At 40.7% G+C, this 27899-nt stretch overlaps 1 protein-coding gene across 1 annotated transcript; it reads right to left on the reverse strand.

The window, feature by feature from the left end:
- Positions 1 to 1343: 1343 nt before the first annotated feature.
- On the reverse strand, positions 1344 to 27722 carry FUT2 (fucosyltransferase 2). Its single transcript, XM_058183255.1, has 2 exons — positions 27508 to 27722; positions 1344 to 7211 (listed from the first exon to the last, which is right to left on the reverse strand). Exons 1-2 carry the CDS (start codon positions 27561 to 27563, stop codon positions 6128 to 6130), a joined length of 1140 nt encoding a protein of 379 aa, XP_058039238.1. The 5' UTR covers positions 27564 to 27722; the 3' UTR covers positions 1344 to 6127.
- Between the last annotated feature and the right edge of the window lie 177 nt (positions 27723 to 27899).

Raw genomic sequence — 27899 nt, forward strand, 5'->3', positions numbered from 1 at the left:
CCCAAACCGCTGTAAATGCAGGATGATTTCTGCATCCCTGACATGCAGTTCACATGATCATGGGAAGGGTGTGTGTGTGTCATAACTTTGTAACTGACTTGTAAATAGCCCTGGAGAGATCTGTCTTCACTGTTGGGTTTCAATAATTGCACACAAGACTTGACATGGTTGCAAGCGTGCGAGCAAGTGCATGTTCACACATTTTTATTGAGCAAGCATTTGTTCAAGCGTGTTCACACAGTTTTATTCTACCTCTTTTATACATGAAGCATTTGTATAACATGAAAAGTTATATGGCGTGAAGGGGGGAACTGATGTCACAGATGTGAGACATGAACTTTGGCTGAATCCTCCCTCAGACTACCCAGGCATGACCAAAAGTACACGTATGTAGGAAAGAGAGAGCGAAACAGCTAAAAATATAGTTGTTATACTGATGTGCAGTGGAGCATCAAGGGTGGTGTCCCATGATCTCTTGACCTCTCACTGAATTAAGTTTTGATAGAATTATGAGATGGGCCAGGATGGCCAGCTTAGTGACCATCCACTCTCTTTTTGTTTTTAATGGCCAACAGAACTATGAGATTGATGGGGAGGGGTAGTTTTCTACTCTCCTTCCCTGCACCTCACTTTGTTCTGTTTTTGTAGCCAAAGCATCATCATCATGAGAGGTCAAGGGTTAGTGAAAGGATCATAATCAGGAGAGGGACACTCCTGGATGTGTTTGTATAAAACGGTGACCTGATCCTGGAGCAGTGTGAAAGAAGTTTTGGGCGAAAGGTTTTGCAAAAAAGGGAATACATTGAATAAAACAACAACCATTAATCAAGATAGCACAGAGAATGAGTAAAAACCCATTTAAGTCAGTAAAATTTCAAGCAGGTGGAAAGCAGATTTCCCATGTCATAAGCTTCAGATAGGCAAAAGGCATTGTTGTTTGTGATGTTTGCCAATTGATTAGCAATCAAGCACAAACAAATTATGGCTAAGGAATTCGCAGCTAAAACCACAAAAATGGCAGCACACAAATTCTCGGGGGTCTGTTCTGCCTGCTGCCGCTGCAGCACTGTCTGCACTTTGGTAGTCAGGTTCTTCAATCTCCCCATGTCACTGGTTGACTGGCTCGACGGAGCTGGAATGGTCGCTGCGCCGTCTGCAGAGTCAGTTTTGCCATCTCTGGGATCGGATTCAGGGACTGGTGCCACATCCTTGGCTGGGCGAACACAGCACGCGGGAACCCACAGAGGACCTGTGGGTGCAAGCACAGCAGCATATCCCCATCCCCAAGTAATCAAGGGAACGGCCCTAACCATGTTTACTAGAGAACCCTCTTTTTTTGTGTGTGTGAAGGCAGTCCTTAAAGGACCGATTAGCCAGGGAGCCAAAGAGGGAACATGGGTAACATCCATTTGCCATAGTTGATTAGAGGTGAAACCACGGGGATTAACCCCCGTGTCTCCTGAGGGAGATGCCCCAGAACATTGGGGACAGGATGAAACAATTTGCTTGGCTTGATCGAGTAGAATATGGCAAGCTTGTGCCAGCCCCCTGGCATTTTGATGGAAAAAAAGAATGACTACAAAATGGATCTGTGAACAAAGTAGGTAAAATATGAACAGCTTCAAAAATAAAACAATCAATCTAAATAAGGTATTTTGAGCCAATACTCTGAAATATAATTAAGCATTTGAAACCTCAAAAATTTCCAGAAAGAAAAAGAAAATCAAAATTGCATTCAGAGCCAAAAACAGTGCAACTGCAAAGGCAGGTATCAGATGTCACCCTTAATCCCGCCTTTCTCAAGCTGACTCAGCAGAGAGAGAGAAAATGGTGAAAAGAACAAAACCCTGCAGCCCCCCCTTGCTCCTCCAAGGGGGGAAAATCCTTGTGTAAAAGAATGAGGGTGCGGGGAGTACAGGGAGAAAAAATGTTTAAACCACACAGAATTCTCACCTCCTTGTGCCTCTCAGCGTCCTTTCAACAAAACAACCCACTCTGCATTTCTCTCTAGCCTCAATAACTCACAGACATTTTCCACAAATTTATCTCCCACATCCTCCATGGGATCTTTACTTACTTCAAAACAATAACAACAACAAAACCTTACAACTTACTGTTTATACAAAAGGGAATCTCTCTAAGGTGGGGTCAACACACAGGCATTCACAGGTCACTTCGCCTTATCACTCCTTATGAGCTTCGGCACATTGCACACATACATGCACATTTGTACTGCAATCAGACCTTTTTTGTATAAACCGGTTTCACATACAAACATTTCATTCAGTGCTTCCTCCATGCAAACCAATCATTATATTTATTTCAGGGAGCTTTTTCACAAGCCAATGGGCTCCGTTTTCTAAATAATTTTGTGTACTATTATTAGAGGATTTCATCCTCCATCCAGGTCTGGAAATGATTACACACACACACATACACACACATACCAGTAAACAACATTTCCAGAACTGTGGCATTTTCTTTTTTAAATCCTCACTTTTTATTTCCTTGGCCAGCCATTCTTAAAGCAGTGGGAAAACTCAGAGAGCAGTTTCAATCATAAATGTGATTGTGGACCCTATCCACTCTCCGTTTCCCCACAGCTCCAAGCTGAGAAGTTTATTTAATTGCAGGCTGGCCAGACATATTGCAATCAATTCAATCCAATTCAATTCTACATGCTATTATTATAGATGCATATCAACAAAATATTTTTTAACAGAAATCACATCAAATTAATCAATTCAAATTATCTGAGTCTTTCCATTTAGACAGGCTTTAATTCTTGGGTGGCAACAGCATCCAACCAACCCCTGGAGGCCCAGAAGGGCCAATATATTTTTCTTTTTTATTCTTAGTTCTTTCAGAGTTCTCTGTCTCTTTTGAGAATGGTAAATTATCATGATCTCTATAACACTTTCCTTGAGGCTTGCTGCCTTCTGATAAAGCAGCTGCTAACAAATTGGTTTGGTAAGAGGATGTTCCTATATCTTGACATGCTTTAATCATATCTGCCAAATCAGGATCTTTTCCAGTTCCAACATTCCCTGCATATAGGTACTTCCCAATCCAGTGTCCCTTATTCCTTTGCAAAGTTCAGTTAAGATTGCATAGGAAAGAGGGCAATATTCAGCTACTTGTGCCTCATTTTGATCTATTTGCCCAGTCATATGTACCGGACAAAAGGCTAACATGTCTGTTAATTCCTTCATATCTCCTTCTCCTTTGTCCATTTGCTCTTCCAATATTTTCCTCAAAGGTACATAATTATTAAGATGTTCAGTTTTTTTCTTTCCCCACTTCGGCCACAAGAGCAATGGGAGGAACTATTTTTATTTGATCGTGGTCGGGGGGTGGACTGAAACTTAATTTTGATTGAACTATACTGTCTGTTCCTAATTTCTCCATCGCATATCGACACTGATGCCAAGTGTGCAGTATTTTAACAGGAGCCCGTAGTTCCTGATAAAGGGTTTTCCCTATTTTTTCCCAATCCGACAAACGAAATGTCCCCTGTTCTGCATACCAGGGGCACTGTTTCCCTATCTCACTCACCAGTTTCCTGATGTCCTTCTTGGATACCACTATACCAGATTTTTGTAACAAAAACTGCAGTTCCTGGACATGCTTTACCTGATGTCGAGATAGATTGCAGCCCATACTCACCGCTTTATGGGGTCCCGAAGGACGAAAGATGCGCACCGAAAGAGATCTATCTTCAGATGACGGTGGATATGTTGGGAGCTGCTTCCCACAGAGAGTCAGTCACGTCGGGGTCATCAGATGTTGGGTTTCAATAATTGCACATGAGACTTGACATGGTTGCAAGCATGCGAGCAAGTGCGTGTTCACACATTTTTATTGAGCAAGCGTTTGTTCAAGCATGTTCAGACAGTTTTATTCTTCCTCTTTTATACATGAAGCATTTGTATAACATGAAAAGTTATATGGCATGATGGGGAGAGCTGATGTCACAGATGTGAGACATGAACTTTGGCTGAATCCTCCCTCAGACTACCCAGGCATGACCAAAAGTACATGTATGTAGGAAAGAGAGAGCGAAACAGCTAAAAATATAGTTGTTATGCTGATGTGCAGTGGAGCATCAAGGGTGGTGTCCCATGGATCTCTTGACCTCTCACTGAAGCAAGTTTTGATAGAATTATGAGATGGATCAGCTTAGTGACCATCCACTCTACACTTCACTTCAATTGATTGCTGAATGGCTGATTGTAAGTCGAGGGCTACCTGTACATCTTTTTAGTAGTATATGATTAAACATGAGTTTAATCCAGTTGCTTCAGTTTATATATTTGACCAATTTGTATGGCTGCCAATCTTGCAACACAACTCTGGGTGGCTCACAAAAACACCCCTCAAAAAACTACAAAACCCATAAAAACAAGACTAAAACCCAGTGCCTCGGTCATCCTCCTGGGATGCTCTGGCAACCATTCACCCTCTCCCATTGCAGTCTGCCCCAACACCTGGGGGAACAGCCAAATTTTTATGACCCTCCAGTAGGCTAAAATGGTAGCAGGCTGCCAGATCATTGGGGGGAGGACATTCTATAGAGTAGGAGCCCCCATGGAAAAGCAGCTTCCTAGATACCCTTAAATGGCAATATTCCAGGAAAGGATCTGGAGCATGCCTGCTCTACCTGACCTTATGAGTGGACAGATACTTATGGATTTTAGTTTGTACAGATGATTTGTACAGACGGATCCGCTGTTAGACCCCTTGCAATTTGCATACCGAGAAAATAGATCAACAGATGATGCTGTTAATATGGCTCTGCACTACATCCTACAACATCTTGAGTCTCCAAAGACCTATACAAGAGTCCTTTTTGTAGATTTTAGTTCAGCATTCAATACCATCATTCCAGACATTCTTCTAACTAAGCTAAACCAGCTACAGGTACCAGAACAGATTTGTAAGTGGATCACAAGCTTCCTAACAAACAGGAAGCAGCAGGTGAAGCTAAGCAAGATCACATCAAATACCTGTACAATTAGCACAGGGGCCCCCAAGGCTGTGTGCTCTCCCCACTTCTCTTCTCTCTTTATACCAGTGACTGCATCTCCAATGATCCATCTGTTAAGCTACTGAAGTTCGCAGATGACACAACAGTGATTGGTCTCATTCGAGACAATGACGAATCCGCATGTAGACGAGAGGTCGAACGACTAGCCTTGTGGTGCAACCAAAACAATCTGGAACTGAACACACTCAAAACCGTAGAAATGGTGGTAGACTTTAGGAGAAACCCTTCCATACTTCCACTTCTCACAATACTTGACAACACAGTATCAACAGTAGAAACCTTCAAATTTCTAGGTTCTATCATATCGCAAGATCTCAAATGGACAGCTAACATCAAAAACATCATCAAAAAAGGACAACAAAGAATGTTCTTTCTGCGCCAACTCAGTAAGCTCAAACTGCCCAAGGAGCTGCTGATCCAGTTCTACAGAGGAATTATTGAGTCTGTCATTTGCACCTCTATAACTGTCTGGTTCGGTTCTGCAACCCAACAAGAAAAACACAGACTTCAGAGGATAATTAGAACTGCAGAAAAAATAATTGCTACCAACCTGCCTTCCATTGAGGACCTGTATACTGCACGAATCAAGAAGAGGGCCGTGAAAATATTTACAGATCCCTCGCATCCTGGACATAAACTGTTTCAACTCCTACCCTCAAAACGACGCTATAGAGCACTGCACACCAGAACAACTAGACACAAGAACAGTTTTTCCCCGAAGGCCATCACTCTGCTAAACAAATAATTCCATCAACACTGTCAAACTATTTACTGAATCTGCACTACTATTAATCTTCTCATAGTTCCCATCACCAATCTCTTTCCACTTATGACTGTATGACTGTAACTTGTTGCTGGCAATCCTTATGATTTATATTGATATATTGATCATCAATTGTGTTGTAAATGTTGTACCTTGATGAACGTATCTTTTCTTTTATGTACGCTGAGAGCATATGCACCAAGACAAATTCCTTGTGTGTCCAATCACACTTGGCCAATAAAAAATTCTATTCTATTCTATTCTATTCTATTCTATTCTATTCTATTCTATTCTATTCTATTCTATTCTATTCTATTCTATTTGGGCAGCAGTAGAGAAAGATTAGCTGGGATCGCAATCCACTCAGGTAAGAAGGCTGCAGAGGGCTTGAAGACCTTGAGAAATGGAGAATCTGGGAGGGTATAATTGGCTAAATAAACAGTCTCCCCACCTGCTAGGTAGGCAACCCAGATGCCAAAAGTCCCAATGGTCATGATTGTGTGGTTGCAATGAGTAAGGAGAGCAAAATCCCTTCCTGGAGAGGCTTCCTTCCCATCCCCAGCAAAGTAAACATCTCCCCTGGAGGCATCAATGTTTTTCTTGCACCACTCCATCCCATTGCTGGTGACTACAAAGATGGGATTGAGGTATTTCTTTCTGAAGTAGAACATGGCTTTCTCCAAGTAACCTTTGTCAGCCACCACACCTTTCCAGGTTTTGGGCATTACCCTCACATAATCTCCTCTCCGAACATGCACTCCAACATATGTCACGTTCTGGCGTTCTCCTCGCAAGATTTGCAGGTAGTGGTTGACCTCTTCCTTGATGTGGTCATGGAAAGTGAACTCCTTTAGGATTTCCTGGCGGATGTGGTGATAAAAGGTGTAAGAACAAGGGTAGCCCATCAATTGGACATATTTCCCTTGGATGTGACGATAGTCTTCTGACATCCAATCATGCAAATAAACATTCCTCCATTGGATCTTCCTAAACACCTCAGCAGAGATTACAGGCAAAGTGATCTTGAAGACTGGTGATAAAGCTGAATGCATTTCTGGACGGATGTAGGCTTGATATCCATTTAGCTTGGCTAGGGCATAAAGAGTGGCATATTGTCCCATCTGGTTCCCGAGGCGCCCAATGGAGTTCACTGTCCATATTCCAGCATCAGTAGCCTCAAAGGACAAACTAGTATTAGGGGCAATGTGCCGGAGTAAAATTTGTTCTATCAAGGAAGAATTAAATGTGTTTTTGGTGGATGCGTCATAGTATAAGATCTTCTCAGGTAGATGAAAAATTATGGACAAAGAAAGGAACCCCAAAATGTAAAATAAATATAAGAGGGAGGATTGACCAGAAGTACCTCTTTCTTGATGTTTAATTGTTACAAAAGAGAGAATCCTAAAGAGAAAGTAAATTGAATTCAATATTCGGGCACGACAGCACACTGACACTCTTGATAGTTCAAATTTACATTTATTTATTCAAAAGTAAGGCCTGCTAATGTTGATGGGATTTACTCCTAATAAATATCCATTTGTTCAAACATGATATTTTCTTAAAATGAAGAGGAAATGGAGTTGCATAACTAAACTATATTATGTTTAAAATAGTTTTAACCTTGTTAGCTTTTCATCCTGGTTTATGGAATAAAGCTCCTGCAGATTGTTAGGACTTACATCAGAGATAGGCAACATTTCCAATTTCAAGAACTGACAACTGACTCATCCGAACAATAACCTTGCTGTTCATGGTGTCCACAGGAAGTGGTGGGGCTAATATTTTTCAGCCCACTTGAGAGTATTTTTTAGCTATTTAAGGGTGGAAATGGGAAAGAGAAGCTTCTGGAAGGCAAAGTATTTATCATATTTACAAATCCTTCAACCTCCCATCTTTCAATAGTTACAAAGTTCTTGCTAAATTTAACAGTAGAAGATTTCACCAGCATGTTTTGAGACCTGGTTTGGTTTGAGTGAATTGATTTTTTTTAAGGTGAAAAACAGATCGATTTGCCTTTGTCTTCCCTTTCATTCTTATTTTTTTAAAGGGAAAAAATGTCATTTTTTGTCAAACATTTGCCACTTGCTATAGAATTTGGTGTATGTATTCTTGCAATCTGAGGGGTTACGTAAGATATCAGCCATGGTTATCCACCCCTACCATAAACCATTGTGGACACTGGAAGTTTTCAAGAAGAGATTGGACAACCATTTGTCTGAAATGATATACCATAGGTTGCCTTCCAGCTCTGTTATTCTGATAAATTATTATGGCTAATTTTTCACAACCCCTTTGCCCAATACATGATGGCTTAGCACAGGGGTATCAAACTCAAGGCCCACAGGCTGGATCCGGCTCATGGAGTGCTTATATTTGGCCTGTAGGGCTGCCCTGGAAACAGCAAAGGACCAGCCTGCGTTGCCTCTGCCAGTGAAAACGGAGCTTGGGAGGTTTTGCTGGGAGATGGTTACAGTAAGCCATTGCTGCTGAAGACAGAGCTTGGGAAACCGTTTTTGCTGGCAGAGCGCTCAGACCCTCACAGGTGCCCCCGGCATGAGTGACATCGAGCTGGCCACACCCACCATGGCCATGCCCACCCCCAGTTCCCCAAGGTCAAACACAATCCTTAATGAAATCGAGTTTGACACCCCTGGTTTAGCACAAGCTGTGAACTCAACATTAACTCATATCCATTTAGGGAACTGAAAGCTCATGATGCTGTCCATAAACAGGTCTAAACCTGGTTTGTGCTTGGCTGGGAATAGCCCTTAACCCTTATTAGTAAATAGTAAGTAAAATTATGTGGCTTGGCACAGATGTTAAATTGTGTCACACTGACTTCTATGGCAGAAAATGAGGACAACAAAGCCTTTTAAAATATTTGGTTCGTAAAATAAACAAAAGGAGTCTGATAACTAACTGATTGATTACAAGGCATAAGCTTTTAACGCAATTTGTTAGTATCCTTCTGATTTTGTGATTCAAAGTCTCTTACCTTAATGTTCTACTTAAAATCACCTGGCTGGCTGCTCAGATGGCTGGACCATACCATTATTCAAATAATAATTGGGTGGGTGGTGTTGGACCTGCTCTTATTTTGAAAGAGACTAAAAAAAAAAACCCTTGTAATCTTTCACACCATGAGAAGTCAGGCTCATTTTTTGGAAAATGCCATGGGCAATGTTCCTCATTTGGCTTCTTGTCACAACTCTCTGGGCCTTCTGTATTGCTATTGCCATTACCTTGTCTTTATCTTTCACCAAAATAGCTTCAAGCAAAAGTTTGGCTTTCTTCTCCTCTACCTTAACAACACAGCTATTCCTTGTCTCTGGCCAGGTGACACTACAGCAGCTTGTCTGCCCAAGTGCTGAACTGGGGGAATTGCATCTTGTGGCTTCCACTCCAGTGGAAAGAGAAGTTTGGTTCTGAAGGAGAGGAGAAGGTCATCAAAAGCAGGGAAATAGCTTAGTGTTTTAAATGCCTTGGTCCTTCTTTTCAGAATCAAATGAATCCTTAGCTTTCCATGGGCCCTTAACCAGCAAATCTGAACCATCCCATCCTTTGTATTCCTTTCTTTTCCCTTTTTTGAAATCTCAAAATATCTACTATATTTATATATGCTATATTTATGTCCACCATAGCACATGTACACCAACACACACATGCACACACATAAGCCCCATATCCATAATCCTTACCTTTTTCCCCAGCATTCTCCTACCATTGTTTCTTCTATTCGTGACTATCAGTTTCCACTTTCTCAAGATATATTTATCATAAACTGTGGGTTTGAGTGAATATTCAAATCCTCTATTCTTTGTCACTTTTGATGAAATTTGCTTCAGCTCACAAAACCTTATATCTTTTAATTAAATTGTTGGTCATAATTCTCTTCTAATTTAGGCTATCATAAACCAACATTGCTCTTTCTATATAATACAATGACCATTCTTCCAATGTCTCGTTTGGCTAGTTTAATTTTGCCTCCACTCTCCCCAGAGTTTGTTCCTAGTTGTGATTTAAAAAAAAAACCCAACACAAATCTTTTTAACTGGCTCATAGTGAAAGATTAACTTGGGAGCATTAAATTCTACTCAATCATTTAAAAGGACCTAGCTATTTGAGCATAACCTATAAATATTCAAATTATTTTTTTATCTTCTTCCCATGGATCGTGCTGTAACTTGATACAAAGCAAGTAAGAATGCCTTCTGTTCTACTAACTCCTAAATCTAGTAATTTTCCCCCCTTCCACACTGGTCAAATAGAAAATATATGAATCACTTGCAATGTGACAGCCATAATTCTCTATAAATAAATGAATAAATATTCGTCTAAGCCAAAAAATAAATATTCCTCTAGCCTCAACAAGGTTGTGGACACCTTCCCCAATGCTTTTATTTAATTTGAAGAAAAATCAAATACAATTTCAAATATTTTATCTGGTTGGTCACCAGTAAATATTGGCTGGCTTGAAATTTTCTAAAAAAAACCTATAGGAATATCAAGAAATGTAATACGAATTGTTTTATTAAAACTCTACTGACTAAAATCATGATCCACTGTTTCATCTAAATCTGATAGTAAATATTCCCTCAGGTAGGACAACATTTGCAGGCATCAAATGAAGACATTTCTGAGGCTAAGATCAAATTATCAGAACAGAGTAGTAACGGCCTACAGTTTCCAAAGAGCTAAAAACTTTCCTGTCCCAAAGGAATTCTTCTAATCTTTTTTTAGACTAGAATAATAGAGTTGGAATGGATCTTGGAGGTCTTCTAGTCCAACCCTCTGCTTAGGCAAGAAACCCTACACTACTTCAGACAAATGGTTATCCAATCTCTTCTCTAAAACTTCCAGTGTTGGAGCATTTACAACTTCTGGAGGCAAGTTTATTTATTTTATTTTATTTAGTTTGTCAAACATATATGAGAAAACATATATAAACATGGACATGAACACATGAACATGTACAAACATGGACATGAACATAGGAAATGAGTTACAAATAAATGGGGACAGTGGGACAGGGATGGTAGCACTGGTGGGTTGCTCCCTGTTCTACCCCCCACACCTCAGAGGCACAAGCGATGACTTAATTAGTCAGCAGTTCAGTCCATGGCAGCTATCAGCTCTGGCAGCAAACTAGCGAGCATCTGCCAAGTTTCTCTGTTATCTTTTCTTGATGCCGGCGAGTCAACCAGGAAACCAGGAACAAACAGTACTTCAGCTCAAGTTCTCTCTAAGCAGTTGATTTGTTTGCCACGGAGTAGTCTAGCAGCCCCTGCTGCTTTTATACCCTGTGGGGTGTGGCTCCATGACTCAGCACTTCCTAGACCTGCCCCACCCCTGCTTCTGTTGTTCCCGCCTCTCCTGTCTATGAAACCTAGGGTCCAACCAGGACTGATTGTCCTCAGCTGGGTTTGGGAACATTGCCTGGACTGGGGGAGATACAGGAGACAGAGGCCTTGTTATTTCTTCCACCTGGCCTGCAGAAGGGAGCCCTGACGGCCCTTCCCCCTCACTCTCTGAGTCACTCTCTGGCAGGGGGCCAGGCCCGGGGGTGGGGGGACTGGAGTCACAACACTCCCGATTTGGTCCGGTTCTTGTGAACTGGTAGTAACGACGGCATGCAGCTCCACCCACCCGCCCAGACGATATCATGAATGATCTGCACATGTGCAGAAGCTTCTGCACATGTACTCCCATTGAAAACCAGTAGCAGAGGTAAATAGAACCCACCCCTGGATGGCAGGCTAATCGCTAATGCACACCCCCTACAGACCTCTTAGGAATGGGGTGAGGTCAACAATAGACAGTCTTAGGTGAAAGTTATGGGGGTTTGAGGATGTAACAACAGAGTCAGGTAGTGCATTCCAGGCATTGACCACTCTGTTGTTGAAGTCATATTTTCTGCAATCGGGTTTGGAGTGGTTTACCTTGAGTTTGTATCTATTGTTTGCCCGTGTATTATTGTCGTTGAAGCTGAAGTAGTCATTGACAGGTAGGATGTTGTAGCAGACAGTTTTGTGTACTACGCTTAGGTCAGACTGTAGGTGGTATAGTTCTAGGTTGTCCAAGTCCAAAATTTCAACCCTGGTGGCATAAGATATTCTATTGTGAGCAGAGGAGTGGAGTACTCTTCTCATGAAATACTTCTGGACTCCACTGTTCCACTGGTTTTTTCTAGAGATAGGTAACCTACTATCCAAGATTGTTTTCTTCCTATTTCATGATGAATTTGAAGCCCCTTTGCTAGCATGTATGAAAACAAATTTCAGCAGATACTGCCTGCCATGGAATGGCAAGATGTTAGCCCAAGAGGTCATGATTCCTGTTTCTAAGCTAGAGGCAAAAACCTTAATTTCTCAACAGTCTGCAGGGGAAATGTTAGAATTACATCAAAAATGCAGATAAGGACTCCAGAAGCATCCTGTGATGAAGTGTAGTAGGATGGACTCGCAGGATTCCAGAGGAATAAGACGAGGCAACTTGGTCCAGATAGTTTGTGTTAGAAAAAGAGGGTGAAGACAGCTCCTTCTTAATAGTTCTCAGGTATTGAATGTTATTCCTGCTGGCTTTGCAGACATATCAATATTGTTTCCTTAGAACAATGCTATACAGAAGTGTTGTTCTGTATTGTTTTGTTTTAACATCCTTTTGTTTTTATTGTCCCCTTTTTAAGATGAAATGTAGTAGAAAGTGGATCCCCAGGAGAGAGGGGGATCTGCATTCCAGAGCAGCTTAGCCCAGATATCATGTGTGAGAGAAAGAAGGTGAAGACAGCTCCTCCTTAAGAGTTTACAGAGTATTTTGTAGATGCAGACAGCAAAATATTCAGTCTGGCAAAACTTTGTCCAAAGATGTGAAACACTAAAGAACTCAGCATGGAAGAATTACTACTTGTTATTCAGGGGTAGGTTCTACTTACCTTTACTACTGGTTTGCAATGGGATTGCATGCACGCCGAGCTTCTGCGCATGTGCAGATAGTTTATGATGACATCCAGGTGGGTGGGCGGAGCCTCCTCCCAGTTTTACTACTGGTTCGCAAGAACCGAACCAAACTGGGAGCAACCCACCTCTGCTGTTATTCTTGGTTTGAGGCTTCTGGGATTTGTTCCCATTTCTGGTATTTTCCCCGCTTCTCAATCTACCTATAGTCTTAGAGTAGGATCTTCCATTCAAATTTTTAGGGTCTTCCATTCAAATAGTAAACAGAATACTTTCTCCTTAGCCCGGGGTGTCAAACTCAATTTCATTGAGGGCTGCATCAGGGCTGTGGTTGACCTCGGGGGGCCGGCCGGGCATGGGCAAATGGGTGGGTGTGGCCAACTTTGTGGGCAGGGCCAGCTTGATGCCACTCACTGGATAGGGTCAACTGGGTGGGCATGGCCACTTGACGCCACTCCCCAAACTCCTGGTATGTTTCCTCTTCACACTGGGTAGACCATCCCGAAGCCACACTGGCCCGATATTTCCTCTTTGCATTGGGTAGACCAGGCCAAAGTGATGTGGGCCGGCCCCTTACACTCTCCAGGACAGCCCCACGGGCCAGATGCAACCACACGATGGGCTGGATCCAGCCCACAGGCCTTGTGTTTTACACCCCTGCCTTAGACCCAATGAATCAGAGCAATTCTCATCCAATCTCCAATCTTTCCTTTTTAGGGAAAGTTGTTAGGAAGGTAGCCAACTTAGAAATCTAAAGGGCTCTGGATGAAATGGACTACCTGTATCCCTTTATATCTAGATTCAAACCTGGTCATACTACTGAAAGAACATTGATACTGCCTTATTGATGATCACTATACCCATCCTGGCCCTCTTTGATTTCTCAGTGGCTTTCAATACTATGGAACATAGTATCCTTCTGGGAAGACTCAGGAATTGGAAGTAGATGTCATGGTACATTGATGGTTTTCCTCTTTTCTTTGGGGCTGGTTCCAGTCAATGTTGGTAGAGGAGAATGATCAAGTCTGGTGGCCTCTGCTTTGTGGGCTACCTCAAGGCTCCTCTTTCTCTCTGCTCTTAATTAACATCTACATGGGGCTGTAGGTGAGGTCATCCATCAACATGGATCAGAAATGATCAGTATAACAATGACACCTAACTATACATCATTGTCATGGGCTAACTACGTGATGCCATTCAGGTTCTTTCTTTCCCACTGCCTGGAGCCTCTGTGAACAGAAGGAAACAGTTTTTGGCTGAATCCTGTCAAGACTGAGTGGCTGTGGGTTTTAAGATCCTCACCCCTAATTTGGAGATGTTCCATCTTTAACTCTTTATGAGGCTGCATTTCCCCAGTTGGAATGGGGATACAATTTGGGGTCAACCTTACAACAAAATACTTTATGCCACCAGACTTGAAATCCTGGGTTTAGAAAACTTAGAACTATGCTGCCTTCGACATGACCTGAGTTTAACTCATAGAATCATCTGTTACAATGTCCTTCCCTTTGAAGACTACTTCAGCTTCAATCGCAACAATACACGAGCACACAATAGATTTAAGCTTAATGGAAACCGCTCCAATCTTGATTGCAGAAAATATGACTTCAGTAACAGAGTGGTTAATGCCTGGAATGGACTACGAGACTCTGTGGTGTCTTCCCAAAATCCCCAAAGCTTTAACCAAAAACTATCTACTATTAACCTCACCCCATTCCTAAGAAATCTGTAAGGGGCATGCATAAGAGCACCAATGTGCCTACCCTTCCTGTCCTAATGTTCCCTTTGATTGTATCCAATTTCGTATAGTTATTACATACTTATGCTTATATATAATATAATATAACAACAGAGTTGGAAGGGACCTTGGAGGCCTTCTAGTTCAACCCCCTGCCCAGGCAGGAAACCCTACACCATCTCAGACAGGTGGTTATCCAACATTTTCTTAAAAATTTCCAGTGTTGGAGCATTCACAACTTCTGCAAGCAAGTCGTTCCACTTATTAATTGTTCTAACTGTCAGGAAATTTCTCCTTAGAAGAAGTTGCTTCTTTCCTTGATCAGTTTCCACCCATTGCTTCTTGTTCTACTCTCAGGTGCTTTGGAGAACAGCCCGACTCCCTCTTCTTTGTGGCAGCCCCTGAGATATTGGAACACTGCTATCATGTCTCCCCTAGTCCTTCTTTTCATTAAACTAGACATACCCAGTTCCTGCAATCGTTCTTCCTATGTTTTAGCCAGTGGTGGGAGTCAAATAATTTAACAAACAGTTCTCTGCCCTAATGATTTCTTCCAACAACCAGTTCTCAAACTGTTCAGAAAGTTAACAACCGATTCTCCCGAAGTGGTGCGAACTGGCTGAATCCCACCACTGGTTTTAGCCTCCAGTCCCCTAATCATCTTTGTTGCTCTTCTCTGCACTCTTTCTAGAGTCTAAGCACCTTTTTTACATCGCGGCGACCAAAACTGAATGCAGTATTCCAAGTGTGGCCTTACCAAGGCATTATAAAGTGGCACTATCACTTCACGTGATCTTGATTCTATCCCTCTGTTTATTCAGAACTGTGTTGGCATTTTTGGCAGCTGCTGCACACTGCTGGCTCATATCTAAATGGTTGTCCACTAGGACTCCAAGATCCCTCTCACAGGTACTACTATTGAGCAAGGTACCACATATACAGTACCTGTGCATTTTGGTTTTTTTGCCTAAATGTAGAACCTTACTTTTTTCACTGTTGAATTTCATTTTGTTAGATAGCGCCCAAAGTCTGTCAATATCCTTCTGTATCTTGAGGCTATCTTCTGGAGTGTTGGCTATTCCTGCCAGCTTGGTGTCATCTGCAAATTTGATGAGTTCCCCATCTATCCCCTCGTCCAAGTCATTGATGAAGAGTACTAGGCCTAAAACTGAGCGTTGGGGTACTCTACTGCATACTTCCCTCCATGTGGATGTAGTTCCCTTGAGGGCTACACACTGAGTGCGATTGGTCAGCCAGTTTCGAATCCATCTGGTGGTGGTGCTGTCTAACCCACATTTTTCTACTTTATCTAGTAGTAGGTTATGGTCTACTTTATCAAATGCTTTACTGAAGTCCAAGTAAATTATATCGACAGCATTCCTCTGGTCTACTAATATCGCTTATATATTGTATAGTTATTACATACTTATGCTTATATATATATGCTTATATATTGTATAGTTATTTCATGCTTATGCTTATATATACTGTTGTGACAAATAAAATAAATAAATAAATAAACCTTGGATTCATAATTGCTCCGCAAAGAAAAAGGGTCAGGCAATGCCAGGAGGACTTTTACCAGGTGTGCATCGATAGCACACATCTTTCAACAAGGAGGTCTCACTCACAGTGACTCTTTGTTTATTTTTTTGGTAGTCCTCATTATATCCCTTTAATGCCACTGCTCTGTTTGCAACTTCGGGCATATATTATTTTGGATTATTTTAATTGTTGTTATTTACTTTGTACACTGCCAAGAGTCACAATTGTGAGACAGGTCACCCTATAAATTAGGGGAGGGCAGACTTCAGAAAAATTATACCTTTTTTTCAGGTCCATGCAAAAGTTTGAAAAGAAGTAAATTGTTTCAGTGAATAGCTGAATGTGTGTATGTGTAGCCCCTAATATTCCTCAACCCTGTATCTTTACCTTACCTTAGTTTACCTTAGCTTACCTTACCATAGGACAAAAAGATGCTATCTAGCGGTTATCCAAATTAGCTGAGAATTCACTTTTTAATGCATTTCCTGACGTTTATTTATGTTCTGGTTGGCAATTAGTAACTTGATTAGTAATTGTTCTCTTCATTTCCCAGCAACTTTAAATCTGATTATACTGTCAGCAAATATACCTGTGGTTTAAATAAATGATTATGGTTTCAGCTACATTTAGAAAAGTAAAAGTAAACAACTCACCTGCCTCGACTAGAAATCCAAGTTTTTTTGTGAAAAGTTTCTGTTCGTAGGATAAAATTCAAATAAATAATAAAATAAAAATTTTCAAATAAAATAAATAAATAAATAAACCTTGGATTCATAATTGCTCCGCAAAGAAAAAGGGTCAGGCAATGCCAGGGGGACTTTTACCAGGTGTGCATCGATAACACACATCTTTCAACAAGGAGGTCTCACTCACAGTGACTCTTTGTTTATTTTTTTGGTAGTCCTCATTATATCCCTTTAATGCCACTGCTCTGTTTGCAACTTCGGGCATATATTATTTTGGATTATTTTAATTGTTGTTATTTACTTTGTACACTGCCAAGAGTCACAATTGTGAGACAGGTCACCCTATAAATTAGGGGAGGGCAGACTTCAGAAAAATTATACCTTTTTTTCAGGTCCATGCAAAAGTTTGAAAAGAAGTAAATTGTTTCAGTGAATAGCTGAATGTGTGTATGTGTAGCCCCTAATATTCCTCAACCCTGTATCTTTACCTTACCTTAGTTTACCTTAGCTTACCTTACCATAGGACAAAAAGATGCTATCTAGCGGTTATCCAAATTAGCTGAGAATTCACTTTTTAATGCATTTCCTGACGTTTATTTATGTTCTGGTTGGCAATTAGTAACTTGATTAGTAATTGTTCTCTTCATTTCCCAGCAACTTTAAATCTGATTATACTGTCAGCAAATATACCTGTGGTTTAAATAAATGATTATGGTTTCAGCTACATTTAGAAAAGTAAAAGTAAACAACTCACCTGCCTCGACTAGAAATCCAAGTTTTTTTGTGAAAAGTTTCTGTTTGTAGGATAAAATTCAAATAAATAATAAAATAAAAATTTTCAAATAAAAAATAAAATTTTTCTTAGTTCTCTCCTTGCTTCTCTCCTTGTTTAATTTCCATCCATTGCTTCTTGTCCTGCCTTCAGATGCTTTGGAGAATAAATTGACTCCCTCTTCTTTGTGGCAACCTCTGAGATATTGGAACACTACTATCATGTTACCCCTATTCCTTCTTTTCACTAAACTAGATATACCCAATTCCAGCCACCATTTGTTATATGTTTTAGCTTCCAGTTGGATAAGGTTTCTAGCAGATGAATTTGAGGCATACCTCTGTTAATGACCCTGAAACGTATTAAGATGGGCTTCTAACTGTACTCTGGAGCATCTACTGTGTGGTTGTCCAACTTTTTGTCTTGCCCAGGATACACTGAGTGAAGAATTGTTTTGGACTGCATCTAAAATATATAATATAATCAATGCATATAAATAACAGGCTTCCTTATTTTTTATATTTTTATTATCATATGGGACATATTAAAGCTGTCAAAGGCTGCATGTTGGACGTGCTTGAAATGAGTAATAGATTATGGACTCAACTATTTGCAACTGAAACAAGTGAAGCATTTTACTGAATACCCATACAGAAAATGTGATAAATTTATATTATATAAGAAAGTATATTTAAAAAATCCTTCCAAACAATTCAGCAGGTTAAGTAAGAGTATAAAGCAGAGATGTCCTTCTTCTGTGGGGTTGAGAAAGAGAATGACTTGGCCTTCAGTGGCATTTGCATACCTGTTCTGACCTAGGCTTCCTTAGAAATTAAACAGCACAAACTTAGTCCTGACAAACCTCTTTATTCATATGGCTGTGAATTATTTTCATTTACAGTCCACAAGGCTTGATAAACAGTCTTTCAGAGGAAGGTTATTAACACTCACCTATCTCACGTGGAACGCTGCCAAAGAGCTAATTTCCAAATGTAGGACAAGGCCAAACTCGGTACAGAGTCACAAACAGAAGTTTAAAAACTTGAATCTGCCAGATGAACTAATCGCTTCCTGCAAAAGCTCACATCCTGTTCGCTTCTCTTTTATGTCTTATGGGAGGGACCAATCATCTCCAAGCCTTACTCCCAAGTGGACCCTGTTTACTTAACTGTTCTCCTGGCAGCTCTGCACATGCACATGCTGGGAACAGGCTCACGCTGTTCTTCTACTTCGCTAATGTCAGACTCTGGAGACTCCAGAGGCAGCAAAGAACTACCAGATGGTGTCGGCCCCCTCTCTGTCTCCAACTCAGAGCCTTCGTCAGACTCCAGGACTGGTCCATGTTCCTCCTCAACCTCCTTACTGTCCAAATCTGCTGTCTGCTCTGCTGGCCACTGGGCCACAACAATACCCCAAATATCTATTTTGCCTATCTACTGTCTTTCTCTTCCCAGTCACCTCCAACATGGGTGACAGTCTTAACAGATTTTGTACAGCTTCAAATTGCCCTTGAAGAGAGGAGAAAAGTTAGTTGAGCTCTGATATCGTTCAAAATTGTTTCGCCTTGTCTCAGTCATGGATTGGGAAAGGAGATAAAGGTGACATTATCAGGACACAGAATCAGTTGTGAGGGAATGTTTGTACTTTTCTAGGAACAAAGGGCCTCCATCATACTTCAGTACTGGAATAGGGCAGTGATCACCACACACAGAAGCAGCAGCCGAGTTAGGAAGTACAGTGCAGAGCAAATGGGAAATAAAACTTTGTCTTTTAATATTTCACCCATATTTAACTGTTAAGTTTCTCGGTCCAATAACAAGGCTGGCTTTGCTGTCAACCTACTCGAGATAATTCTCCTTCTTCTAAATCAGGGGCATGAAACTCTGGATAAACCAAGGGCCACATTTGGCCTTTGAGGAACATGTGGAGGTCCCTGTTATCAAAATAATTTACTCTGGAGCTGCAGTAAGAACTAATCATTGTTAATGAAATCTATAATAATTTTATCATAAACTTTACTATTGTAAACAATTATAATTTGATTAACTCTTTAATAACATTGTATTATTTGTTTGTTGTTTGTTTGTTTGTTTCAATTTTATACCTCTCATCTCACCTAAGTGACTCTGGGCGATTCTAAAATCATAATAAAACTCTGTAAATAATGAATAAAAGCCCAGATTAAAAACAGAATTAAAAATAGATGAAAGCTTACAAATAAAGATAAAAATCAAGTAAAAAAATTTAAAAAGCTAGGAGATAAGCAAGGCAGCTGGATGGCCACCAGCCATCCCCAGGGCTGCAGCATACTTTTAAACCCTCATGCTAATTCACAAAGCCAGGTCTTAAACTCTTCTGGAAAACTAGAAAAGTGGGGGCTTGCCTTGCCTCTGAGGGCATAAGATTCCATAGGGCAGGGCAGCATTTTAGAAGGCTCTTCTCCTAGAATAGAATAGAATAGAATTTTTTTATTGGCCAAGTGTGATTGGACACACGAGGAATTTGCCTTGGTGCATATGCTCTCAGTGTACATAAAAGAAAAGTTACGTTCTACATAGATCTTGCCATCAAAATTCCTTGACTGATGGGATAGGCAGCTTGACTGGGTGGGCAGGTCAATAAAATTCAGATGAGACTGGTTCCTCAAGGATTCTGGTCCCAGGCCATGCCAGATTGTGATTTAATCAGCACCGTATCCTGCAATTGTTCTCTATGTATTTCATGATACCCTATTTTACTTAAATATTAACATTTAATAGCAGAAGGAAGTATAACGATGGCAATGAATGAAGACAAATATATGTGTCCCAGGGTAATGTTGCAGAATCCAATCTGGGTCGGTTACTGGGATCTGAGGTTTGGTCTTCCAAGTTTTCGGACTTGTGTAGGAGCCCATTCTCAGAGAACCTCTCTCTACTGGAATTCCAGTAGAGAGAAGTTCCCCAACAATGGGCTCTCGCAAGAGTCCGAAAGCTTGGAACACTAAACCCCTGGTCCCAGTGATTGACCCAGATTGGGTCCTGCAGTGATAGAATAACAGAGTTGGAAGGGACCTTGGAGGTCTTCTAGTCCAACTCCCTGCTTAGGCAGGAAATCCTACACCACTTCAGACAAATGATGGCAATGCCTAAGGCACTGCATCCTGGTTACAGAGGTGGTTCCAAAATTGTATCCTTCTGCCCTCATCTAAAGACCTTCTAGATCATTCCTCTTCCTTTATAAGACTCTGTGGGCTATTCTATTCAGAAAGTAACAACTGTTAACTCTTGTCAAGTCCCTGGTTATCATCTACCCATTCCTCATACAAAACCATCCAATTAGCTCATCTAGATTAGTTGAGAAGATAGATAAAACAATACAGGTAGACCTTGACTTACAACAGTTCATTTAATGACTATTTGGTTACAACAAACTTTAAAAAAATGACTTATGACCATTTTTTCCATTTATGACCGTTGCAGCATCCCCATGATCACCTGATCAAAATTCAGTCACTTGGCAACTGACTCATATTTATGACAGTTGCTGTGTCCCAGAGTCATATGATCACCTTTGGTTACCTTCTGACAAGGAAAGTCAATGGGGAAGCCAAATTCATTTAACAACCATGTTATTAACTTAGCAATTGCAGGGATTCATTTAACAACTACGGCACGGAAAGTTGTAAAATGGGGCAAAATTCACTTAACAAATGTCTCATTTATTTTGGGCTCAGTTGTGGTCGCATTAAAGTGCTGGAAGAAACATCCATCTGGTTCAGTTCCAAGCTGGGAGAAAGACCCTGGAGACAAAATGGAGGCTGGAGGCTGATTAGAAAGATGGTGTGATGAAAAACAGAACCACCAAGCACATGGTTCTGGGCAGCTGACCACATGGAGTTGAGAATGACGGGTTTTTATACCTTCTCTTGGGCTTTGCACTTGAGCTTCCTGTTCCTGTACAAGAACATGTATTCTATTGGCTGTTGTCAGACTCCCATGGGGCCATGTAGGGTTTATGTAGGAGTCATAGCTGACTTTGTAGGTTGTCTGAGAAATTTGGTTGAAGTTTCTGAGGGTGATGCAATGTTCTTAAGAGACTGTGCAATGTAGTGAGGTCTGTGTCTTAGTGGGTTAATCCTATTATGTCCTGAAGGGTCATGTCTTAATCCCTTTTGTTTTGTAAATAGGCTGGCCCAGTTTTTCTTAATGGGCACAAAATATCTGCTGAGGGGCAGGGAGCTGGGGCTCTGAGTTTCTATCTTCCTTAAGATTCTTTTATTTCTCTTTTAGGGGAAATATTTTATCCCACCTTTTTAAAATATTCCCTAAAATATTTCATTCTTCTTTTATCCCGCCTTTTTAAAATATTCCCTAAAATATTTCATTCTTCTAGGAGAGGAGTAGGTGCTAACTTTCTACAAAAGCAAAGGAGATCTGCAACTGTTGCTTACTCCTTTCATCTCAAGGGTGCTCAGTCTTCTAATCAGACACACACACACCACCCCCCAGAAATTCAGAATCCTGTCTGCATCCCATCATCCATCTCTCTCCCTCTGATACACACATGCACACTCTCACACATGCAACAGGCTAAGTTTATCTTTCTCCCAACAGCTGGGAGGTCTCTTGTTACATTGGCATCCCACTAAGGGAACAATGGGTGGGAGGTAGAGAGCATGGATTTCTATTCTTTGCTTTGCTTCTGATGCCAATTGTCTTTCCTACAAGGGCCTCTGAATATAAGCTTTCAACCCACAGCAGGGCAGTGATATAATAGGCAAGAATACTGCTGAAGAAAGCAAACTGCCTCAGAGAAAGACAGTCCTTATTTTCTCCCTCTGCATCCTAGCCAGAATTAGACCTCAGTGTCCAGTTTCAGGCATCGCTGAATAATACTAATAATATGCTAAAAGAAGTTTATGTAGTTTATCCTTGAAGTGCACAGATAGTCCTCAACTTACTACTGTTCATTTAGCAACTGTTCAAAATTACGACGACACTGAAAAAAACTGATTTACAATCAGTCGGATGAGGAGAGCATTTCATCCTGGAGCACCGGGGAACTGCCAGAGGATTGGAAAAGAGCTTTTCCCATCTTCAAAAAAAGGAAAAAAATAGGAAACTACAGACCTATCAGCCTGACCTCCATACCAGGGAAGATTCTGGAAAAGATAATCAAGCAACGAATCACTGAACACCTAGAAGCAAACAAAGTAATAACCAAAGGCCAACATCGGTTTGTCAAAAACAGATCATGCCAGACTAATTTCATTGCATTCTTTGACAAAGTGGCAACATTAGAGGACCAGAGGAATGCTGTCGATATAATTTACTTGGACTTCAGTAAGGCATTTGATAAAGTAGAACATAACCTACTACTAGATAAAGTAGAAAAATGTGGGTTAGACAGCACCACCACCAGATGGATTCGAAACTGGCTGACCAACCGCACTCAGTGTGTAGTCCTCAATGGAATTGCTTCTACATGGAAGAAAGTATGCAGCGGGGTACCCCAAGGCTCTCTTTTAGGCCCAGTACTCTTCAACATCTTCATCAATGACTTGGACGAGGGGATAGATGGGGAACTCATCAAATTTGCAGATGACACCAAGCTGGCAGGAATAGCCAACACTCCAGAAGATAGGCTCAAGTTACAGAAAGATCTTGACAGACTTGAACATTGGGCACTATCTAACAAAATGAAATTCAATGGTGAAAAAAGTAAGGTTCTACATTTAGGCAAGAAAAACAAAATGCACAGGTACCGTATATGTGGTACCTTGCTCAATAGCAGTAACTGTGAGAGGGATCTTGGAGTCCTAGTGGACAACCATTTAAATATGAGCGAGCAGTGTGCAGCAGCTGCCAAGAAAGCCAACACAGTTCTGAATAAACAGAGGGATAGAATCAAGATCACATAAAGTATTAATACTACTTTATAATGCCTTGATAAGGCCACAGCTGCCACACTTGGAATATTGCATTCAGTTTTTGTCAGTACAATGTAAAAAAGATGTTGAGACTCTAGAAAGAGTGCAGAGAAGAGCAATGAAGATGATTAGGGGACTGGAGGCTAAAATATATGAAGAACGATTGCAGGAACTGGGTATGTCTAGTTTAATGAAAAGAAGGACTAAGGGAGACATGATAGCAGTGTCCCAATATCTCAGGAGCTGCCATATACAAGAGGAATCAAGCTACTCCCCAAAGCACCTAGAACTAAGGAGACATTTCCTGACAGAACAATTAATAAGTGGAACAACTTGCCTCCAGAAGTTGTGAATGCTCCAACACTGGAAGTTTTTAAGAAGATGTTGGATAATCATTTGTCTGAAGTGGTGTAGGATTTCCTGCCTAAGCAGGGAGTTGGATTAGAAGACCTCCAAGGTCCCTTCCAACCCTGTTATTCTATTCTATTCTATTCTATTCTATTCTATTCTATTCTATTCTATTCTATTCTATTCTATTCTATCTTGGTTGCTTTTTACAGAGGCATGATTGAGACCATTTTAACAAACTGCATCACTGTTTGGTTTGGTGGCAGCAGTGCCTCAGATAGAAAGTCCATACAGAGAGTGGTAAGGACAGCCAAGGAGATTATAAGAAGCCCATTTCCCGTTATTCAGGATACCGCTTATAAGCACTACGTTCTTAGGGCTCGAAGCATTGTTAGAGACCCCATACACCCACTTCATGGTCTGTTTCTGTTGCTCCCCTCTGGGTAGAGGTTTCAAAGTATCTATAGCAGGACTATAGAGTCTGTAACAGCTTTATTCCCTGTGCCATCCATTTGGTAAACTCACAAGATTTGTTTTTCTCACCATTTTTTAAAATTTGAATTTATATCCCGCCCTTCTCCGAAGACTCAGGGCGGCTTACATTGTGTAGACATACCATGTAGATGTATACATCTGAATTGGACTGTGTTGTTTCTCTGTGTCTCTGTGGGTATATGCATAACAGTTATCTTTTGAGAGCTGAATGCAATGAAATTTCATTTTAATGTATGTATTTAATTTGGGCATTTGGCAATGTATTTATGATGATTGCAGCATCCCTGGGTTATGTGATCACCATTTGCAACTTTCTCACCAACTACTGACAAGCAAAGTCAGTGGGAGAAGCCAAGTTCACTTAACAACTGTGTTGATTCCCTTAACAATTGCAGCTTAACAACCATGGCAAAAAAGATTGCAAAATCAGGCATGATTCACTTAACAGCTGTCTTGCTTAGCAACCAAAATTCTGGTCCCAGTTGGAGTCATAGGTTGTGGACTACCTATATGCATTTCTGAATTTTATAGTGCAGTTTGTCACTTTTTGAAGAAAAATGGAGAACTATCTGCACAGAATATGCCTATATTCATTAATATTTTTAATGTTAATAACGTTTAAATCATAATGTCAGACATTTGTTTGCAAAAGCTGGGTGAATTCAACAAACTCACAAACAAAATAGGGTGTATTTAGAGAAACATGCACAAAAACATTTCTGCGTTACTGAGTTCACAAATATAAGAGGGGCAAAAACACCAACATTCATATATCCAGCTATTCCAGTTGTATAGCTATGGATAGTCTTTGGGTTACAATGACAATTGAGACAGATGCTAAGTGAATTTTGCCTCATTTTCCGACCTCTCTGGCCACAGTTGTTAAGTGAATCACTGCAGTTGTTAATTTAGTAACACGGTTGTTAAGGGAATCTGGCCTCCCCATTGCCTTTGCTTGTCAGAAGGTTGTAAAAGGGGGTTGCATGACCTCAGGCCCCTGCAACTCTCATAAATTTGTGTCAGTTGCCAAGCATCGGAATTTCGATCACTGAAATGGTCTTAAAGTGAAAAAAATGGTTATAGTAACTTTTATAGTAACTTTATAATAACTGCGATAACTAAGATCATGGCATCTGGCCCTCTCAATTCCTGGCAGATAGATGGGGAAGAAATGGAGGTAGTGACAGATTTTATTTTCATGGGCTCCAAGATTACCGCAGATGGGGACTGTAGCCAAGAAATTAAAAGACGCTTGCTCCTGGGGAGGAAAGCTATGGCAAAACTAGACAGCGTACTAAAAAGCAGAAACATCACCCTGCCAACAAAAGTGCGTATAGTCAAGGTTATGGTTTTCCCAGTTGCAATGTATGGCTGTGAAAGTTAGACCATAAGAAAGGCTGAACGCCAAAGAATTGAGGCCTTTGAACTCAGGGGCGAGCATAAGAGCACAAAAGTGCCTACCGTTCCTGTCCTATTGTTCCTTTCGTTATATCAAATTAACATAGCTGTTGCATACTTTTACTTATATATTTATTTATTTATTTTATAATGTATTGTTTTTTTTATCTATGACGATGTTTGTGTATACTGTTGTGACAAATGAAATAAAAACAAAAAAAACCAAAAAAAACCTATGGTGCTGGAGAAGACTCCTGAGAGTCCCTTGGACTGCAAGGCAATCAAACCAGTCAGTCCTAGAGGAGATCAACCCTGACTGCTCTTTAGAAAGCCAGATCCTGAAGATGAAACTTAAATACTTTGCCCACCTAATGAGAAGGAAGGACTCACTGGAGAAGAGCCTAATGCTGGGAAAGATTGAGGGCAAAAAAAGAAGGGAATGACAGAGAATGAGGTGGTTGCATGGAGTCACTGAAGCTGTAGGTGTGAGCTTAAATGGACTCCAGAGGATGGTAGAGGACAGGAAGGCCTGGAGGAATGTTGTCCATGGGGTTGCGATGGGTTGGACGCAACTTCACAACTAACAACAACATAATACAAAAATAACTTTTTGTAACTTTTTTCAGTGTGTCTGGGTTTCTGGCACGCATGAGCGCCTGATGATCAGCTGGCCTTTTTGCATGCAGCAGTGCCGGAAACTAGAAGAGCTGGTCTTCTGTTTTCCTGTGTGAGCATGCGCACTGGCCAGCTGATCGTTGCATGTGCATGCGCGCCAAAAACCCAGAAGAGTAGCTGGCTGAAACCAGAAGCTCAGTAGCTGAAACCGGAAGTTCATTTTCAGGTGCGCGCATACGCCCTGGGCAGCTCCTCTTCCATGTACACTCCCTTTTCAGCACTCGGTGCCAAAAAGGTTCACCATCACTGCTCTAGATCAATGGTCCCCAACCTTTTTGGTTCTGTTGACCAGCAGCCACGGCAGTGGGCAGCAGCAGCAGCGGAAAGGGATGGTTTCTCACATGCAACCTAATATTGTGCATGTGCAAATGGAGCTTTACACAATCACCCACCACTTGGGTGGCACAGTTTCCAATGGCCCACCGATTGGTAGTGGTCCACAAATCAGGGGTTGAGGACCCTGCTCTAGATATCTCTAGTTATTGGAGATTGACTCCATATTTTTCTCTTTCTGTGTGGTCTTCATGTTGACTCTAGTTTGCCTTTTTAATAAAATAGGACATCCTATTTTTTTTTCTACTGTGTCAATCAACTGGTGGCATAGAAGAAAACTATTACTGGGCAGTTCATTACTTTTCATACTATCTGTCAGAACCCGGTAGCAGGAATGGTTGCTATCCAGTATGTAGGATTAGTTGTTGCAAAACAACTTTAGGTTTAGCTTTAGGCTGCCATTTTTTTTAAAAAAGGAATTGAACTTGGAAGTCATATGTAGTCTACAATCATCATAAATCAATTGTTTATATATAAATTTTAACGAAATGATAAAAACTAACACACACTAATATACAGAAAAAGAAAGAAACAAAAGAAAGCAAAGAGAAAGAAAAAAGTGCAAGAAAAAAAAGAAAGAAAAATATTCAAATATTCGACACAGCAGTTATAAGTACAAATATACTTTAACCTCTCTCTAAAGTTACATTAAATTCTTTCTATAATCTATCCTATCTAATCATCAAAACCATGACTTGCAAGTACATTTTTAAAAAAAAATTACACAAAAAGCCCATAAGAGACTTCCCCTCAACAACAAATACAGATCAAGAAAGAAAGAAGGTTAGAAAGAAGGTTAGAGAAAATGTATCCATTTCAGCAAAATTTGCCAACTTCACCAACCTTTCCTCCACAATGAATAATGTTGAATATTTCAATCTCTGCATTAATAATCTCATCGCAGAATTCTTTCATCCTCCTATGACAAGGGCCAGTAAAAAAGTTGGCAACCCTACTGTAGCAGCAAAGTCCAGTTGTCCAGTTACTGCCACAGTATGCCAAGAGAGACTCGAGACCAGGAAGGTGAGTGAAACAGACTTTATTGGTGTACCAGAGTGTTCAAACACCAAGATCTGGATTGCCTGGGGGTGCCCAGGCAGATGGTTTTAAAGGCTTCAGTTCAAAAAAGGAGAAGTAACTTTGGAAAAATACAGAAAATACAGTTTCATACCTAACAATACGTTTCATGTAGCAAAACCACCTAACTTCCAGATATGGTAATGCTTGTACAAATA

This window comes from Ahaetulla prasina, chromosome 4, assembly GCF_028640845.1.
Source record: "Ahaetulla prasina isolate Xishuangbanna chromosome 4, ASM2864084v1, whole genome shotgun sequence".
In the NCBI taxonomy this organism is placed as follows: domain Eukaryota; kingdom Metazoa; phylum Chordata; class Lepidosauria; order Squamata; family Colubridae; genus Ahaetulla; species Ahaetulla prasina.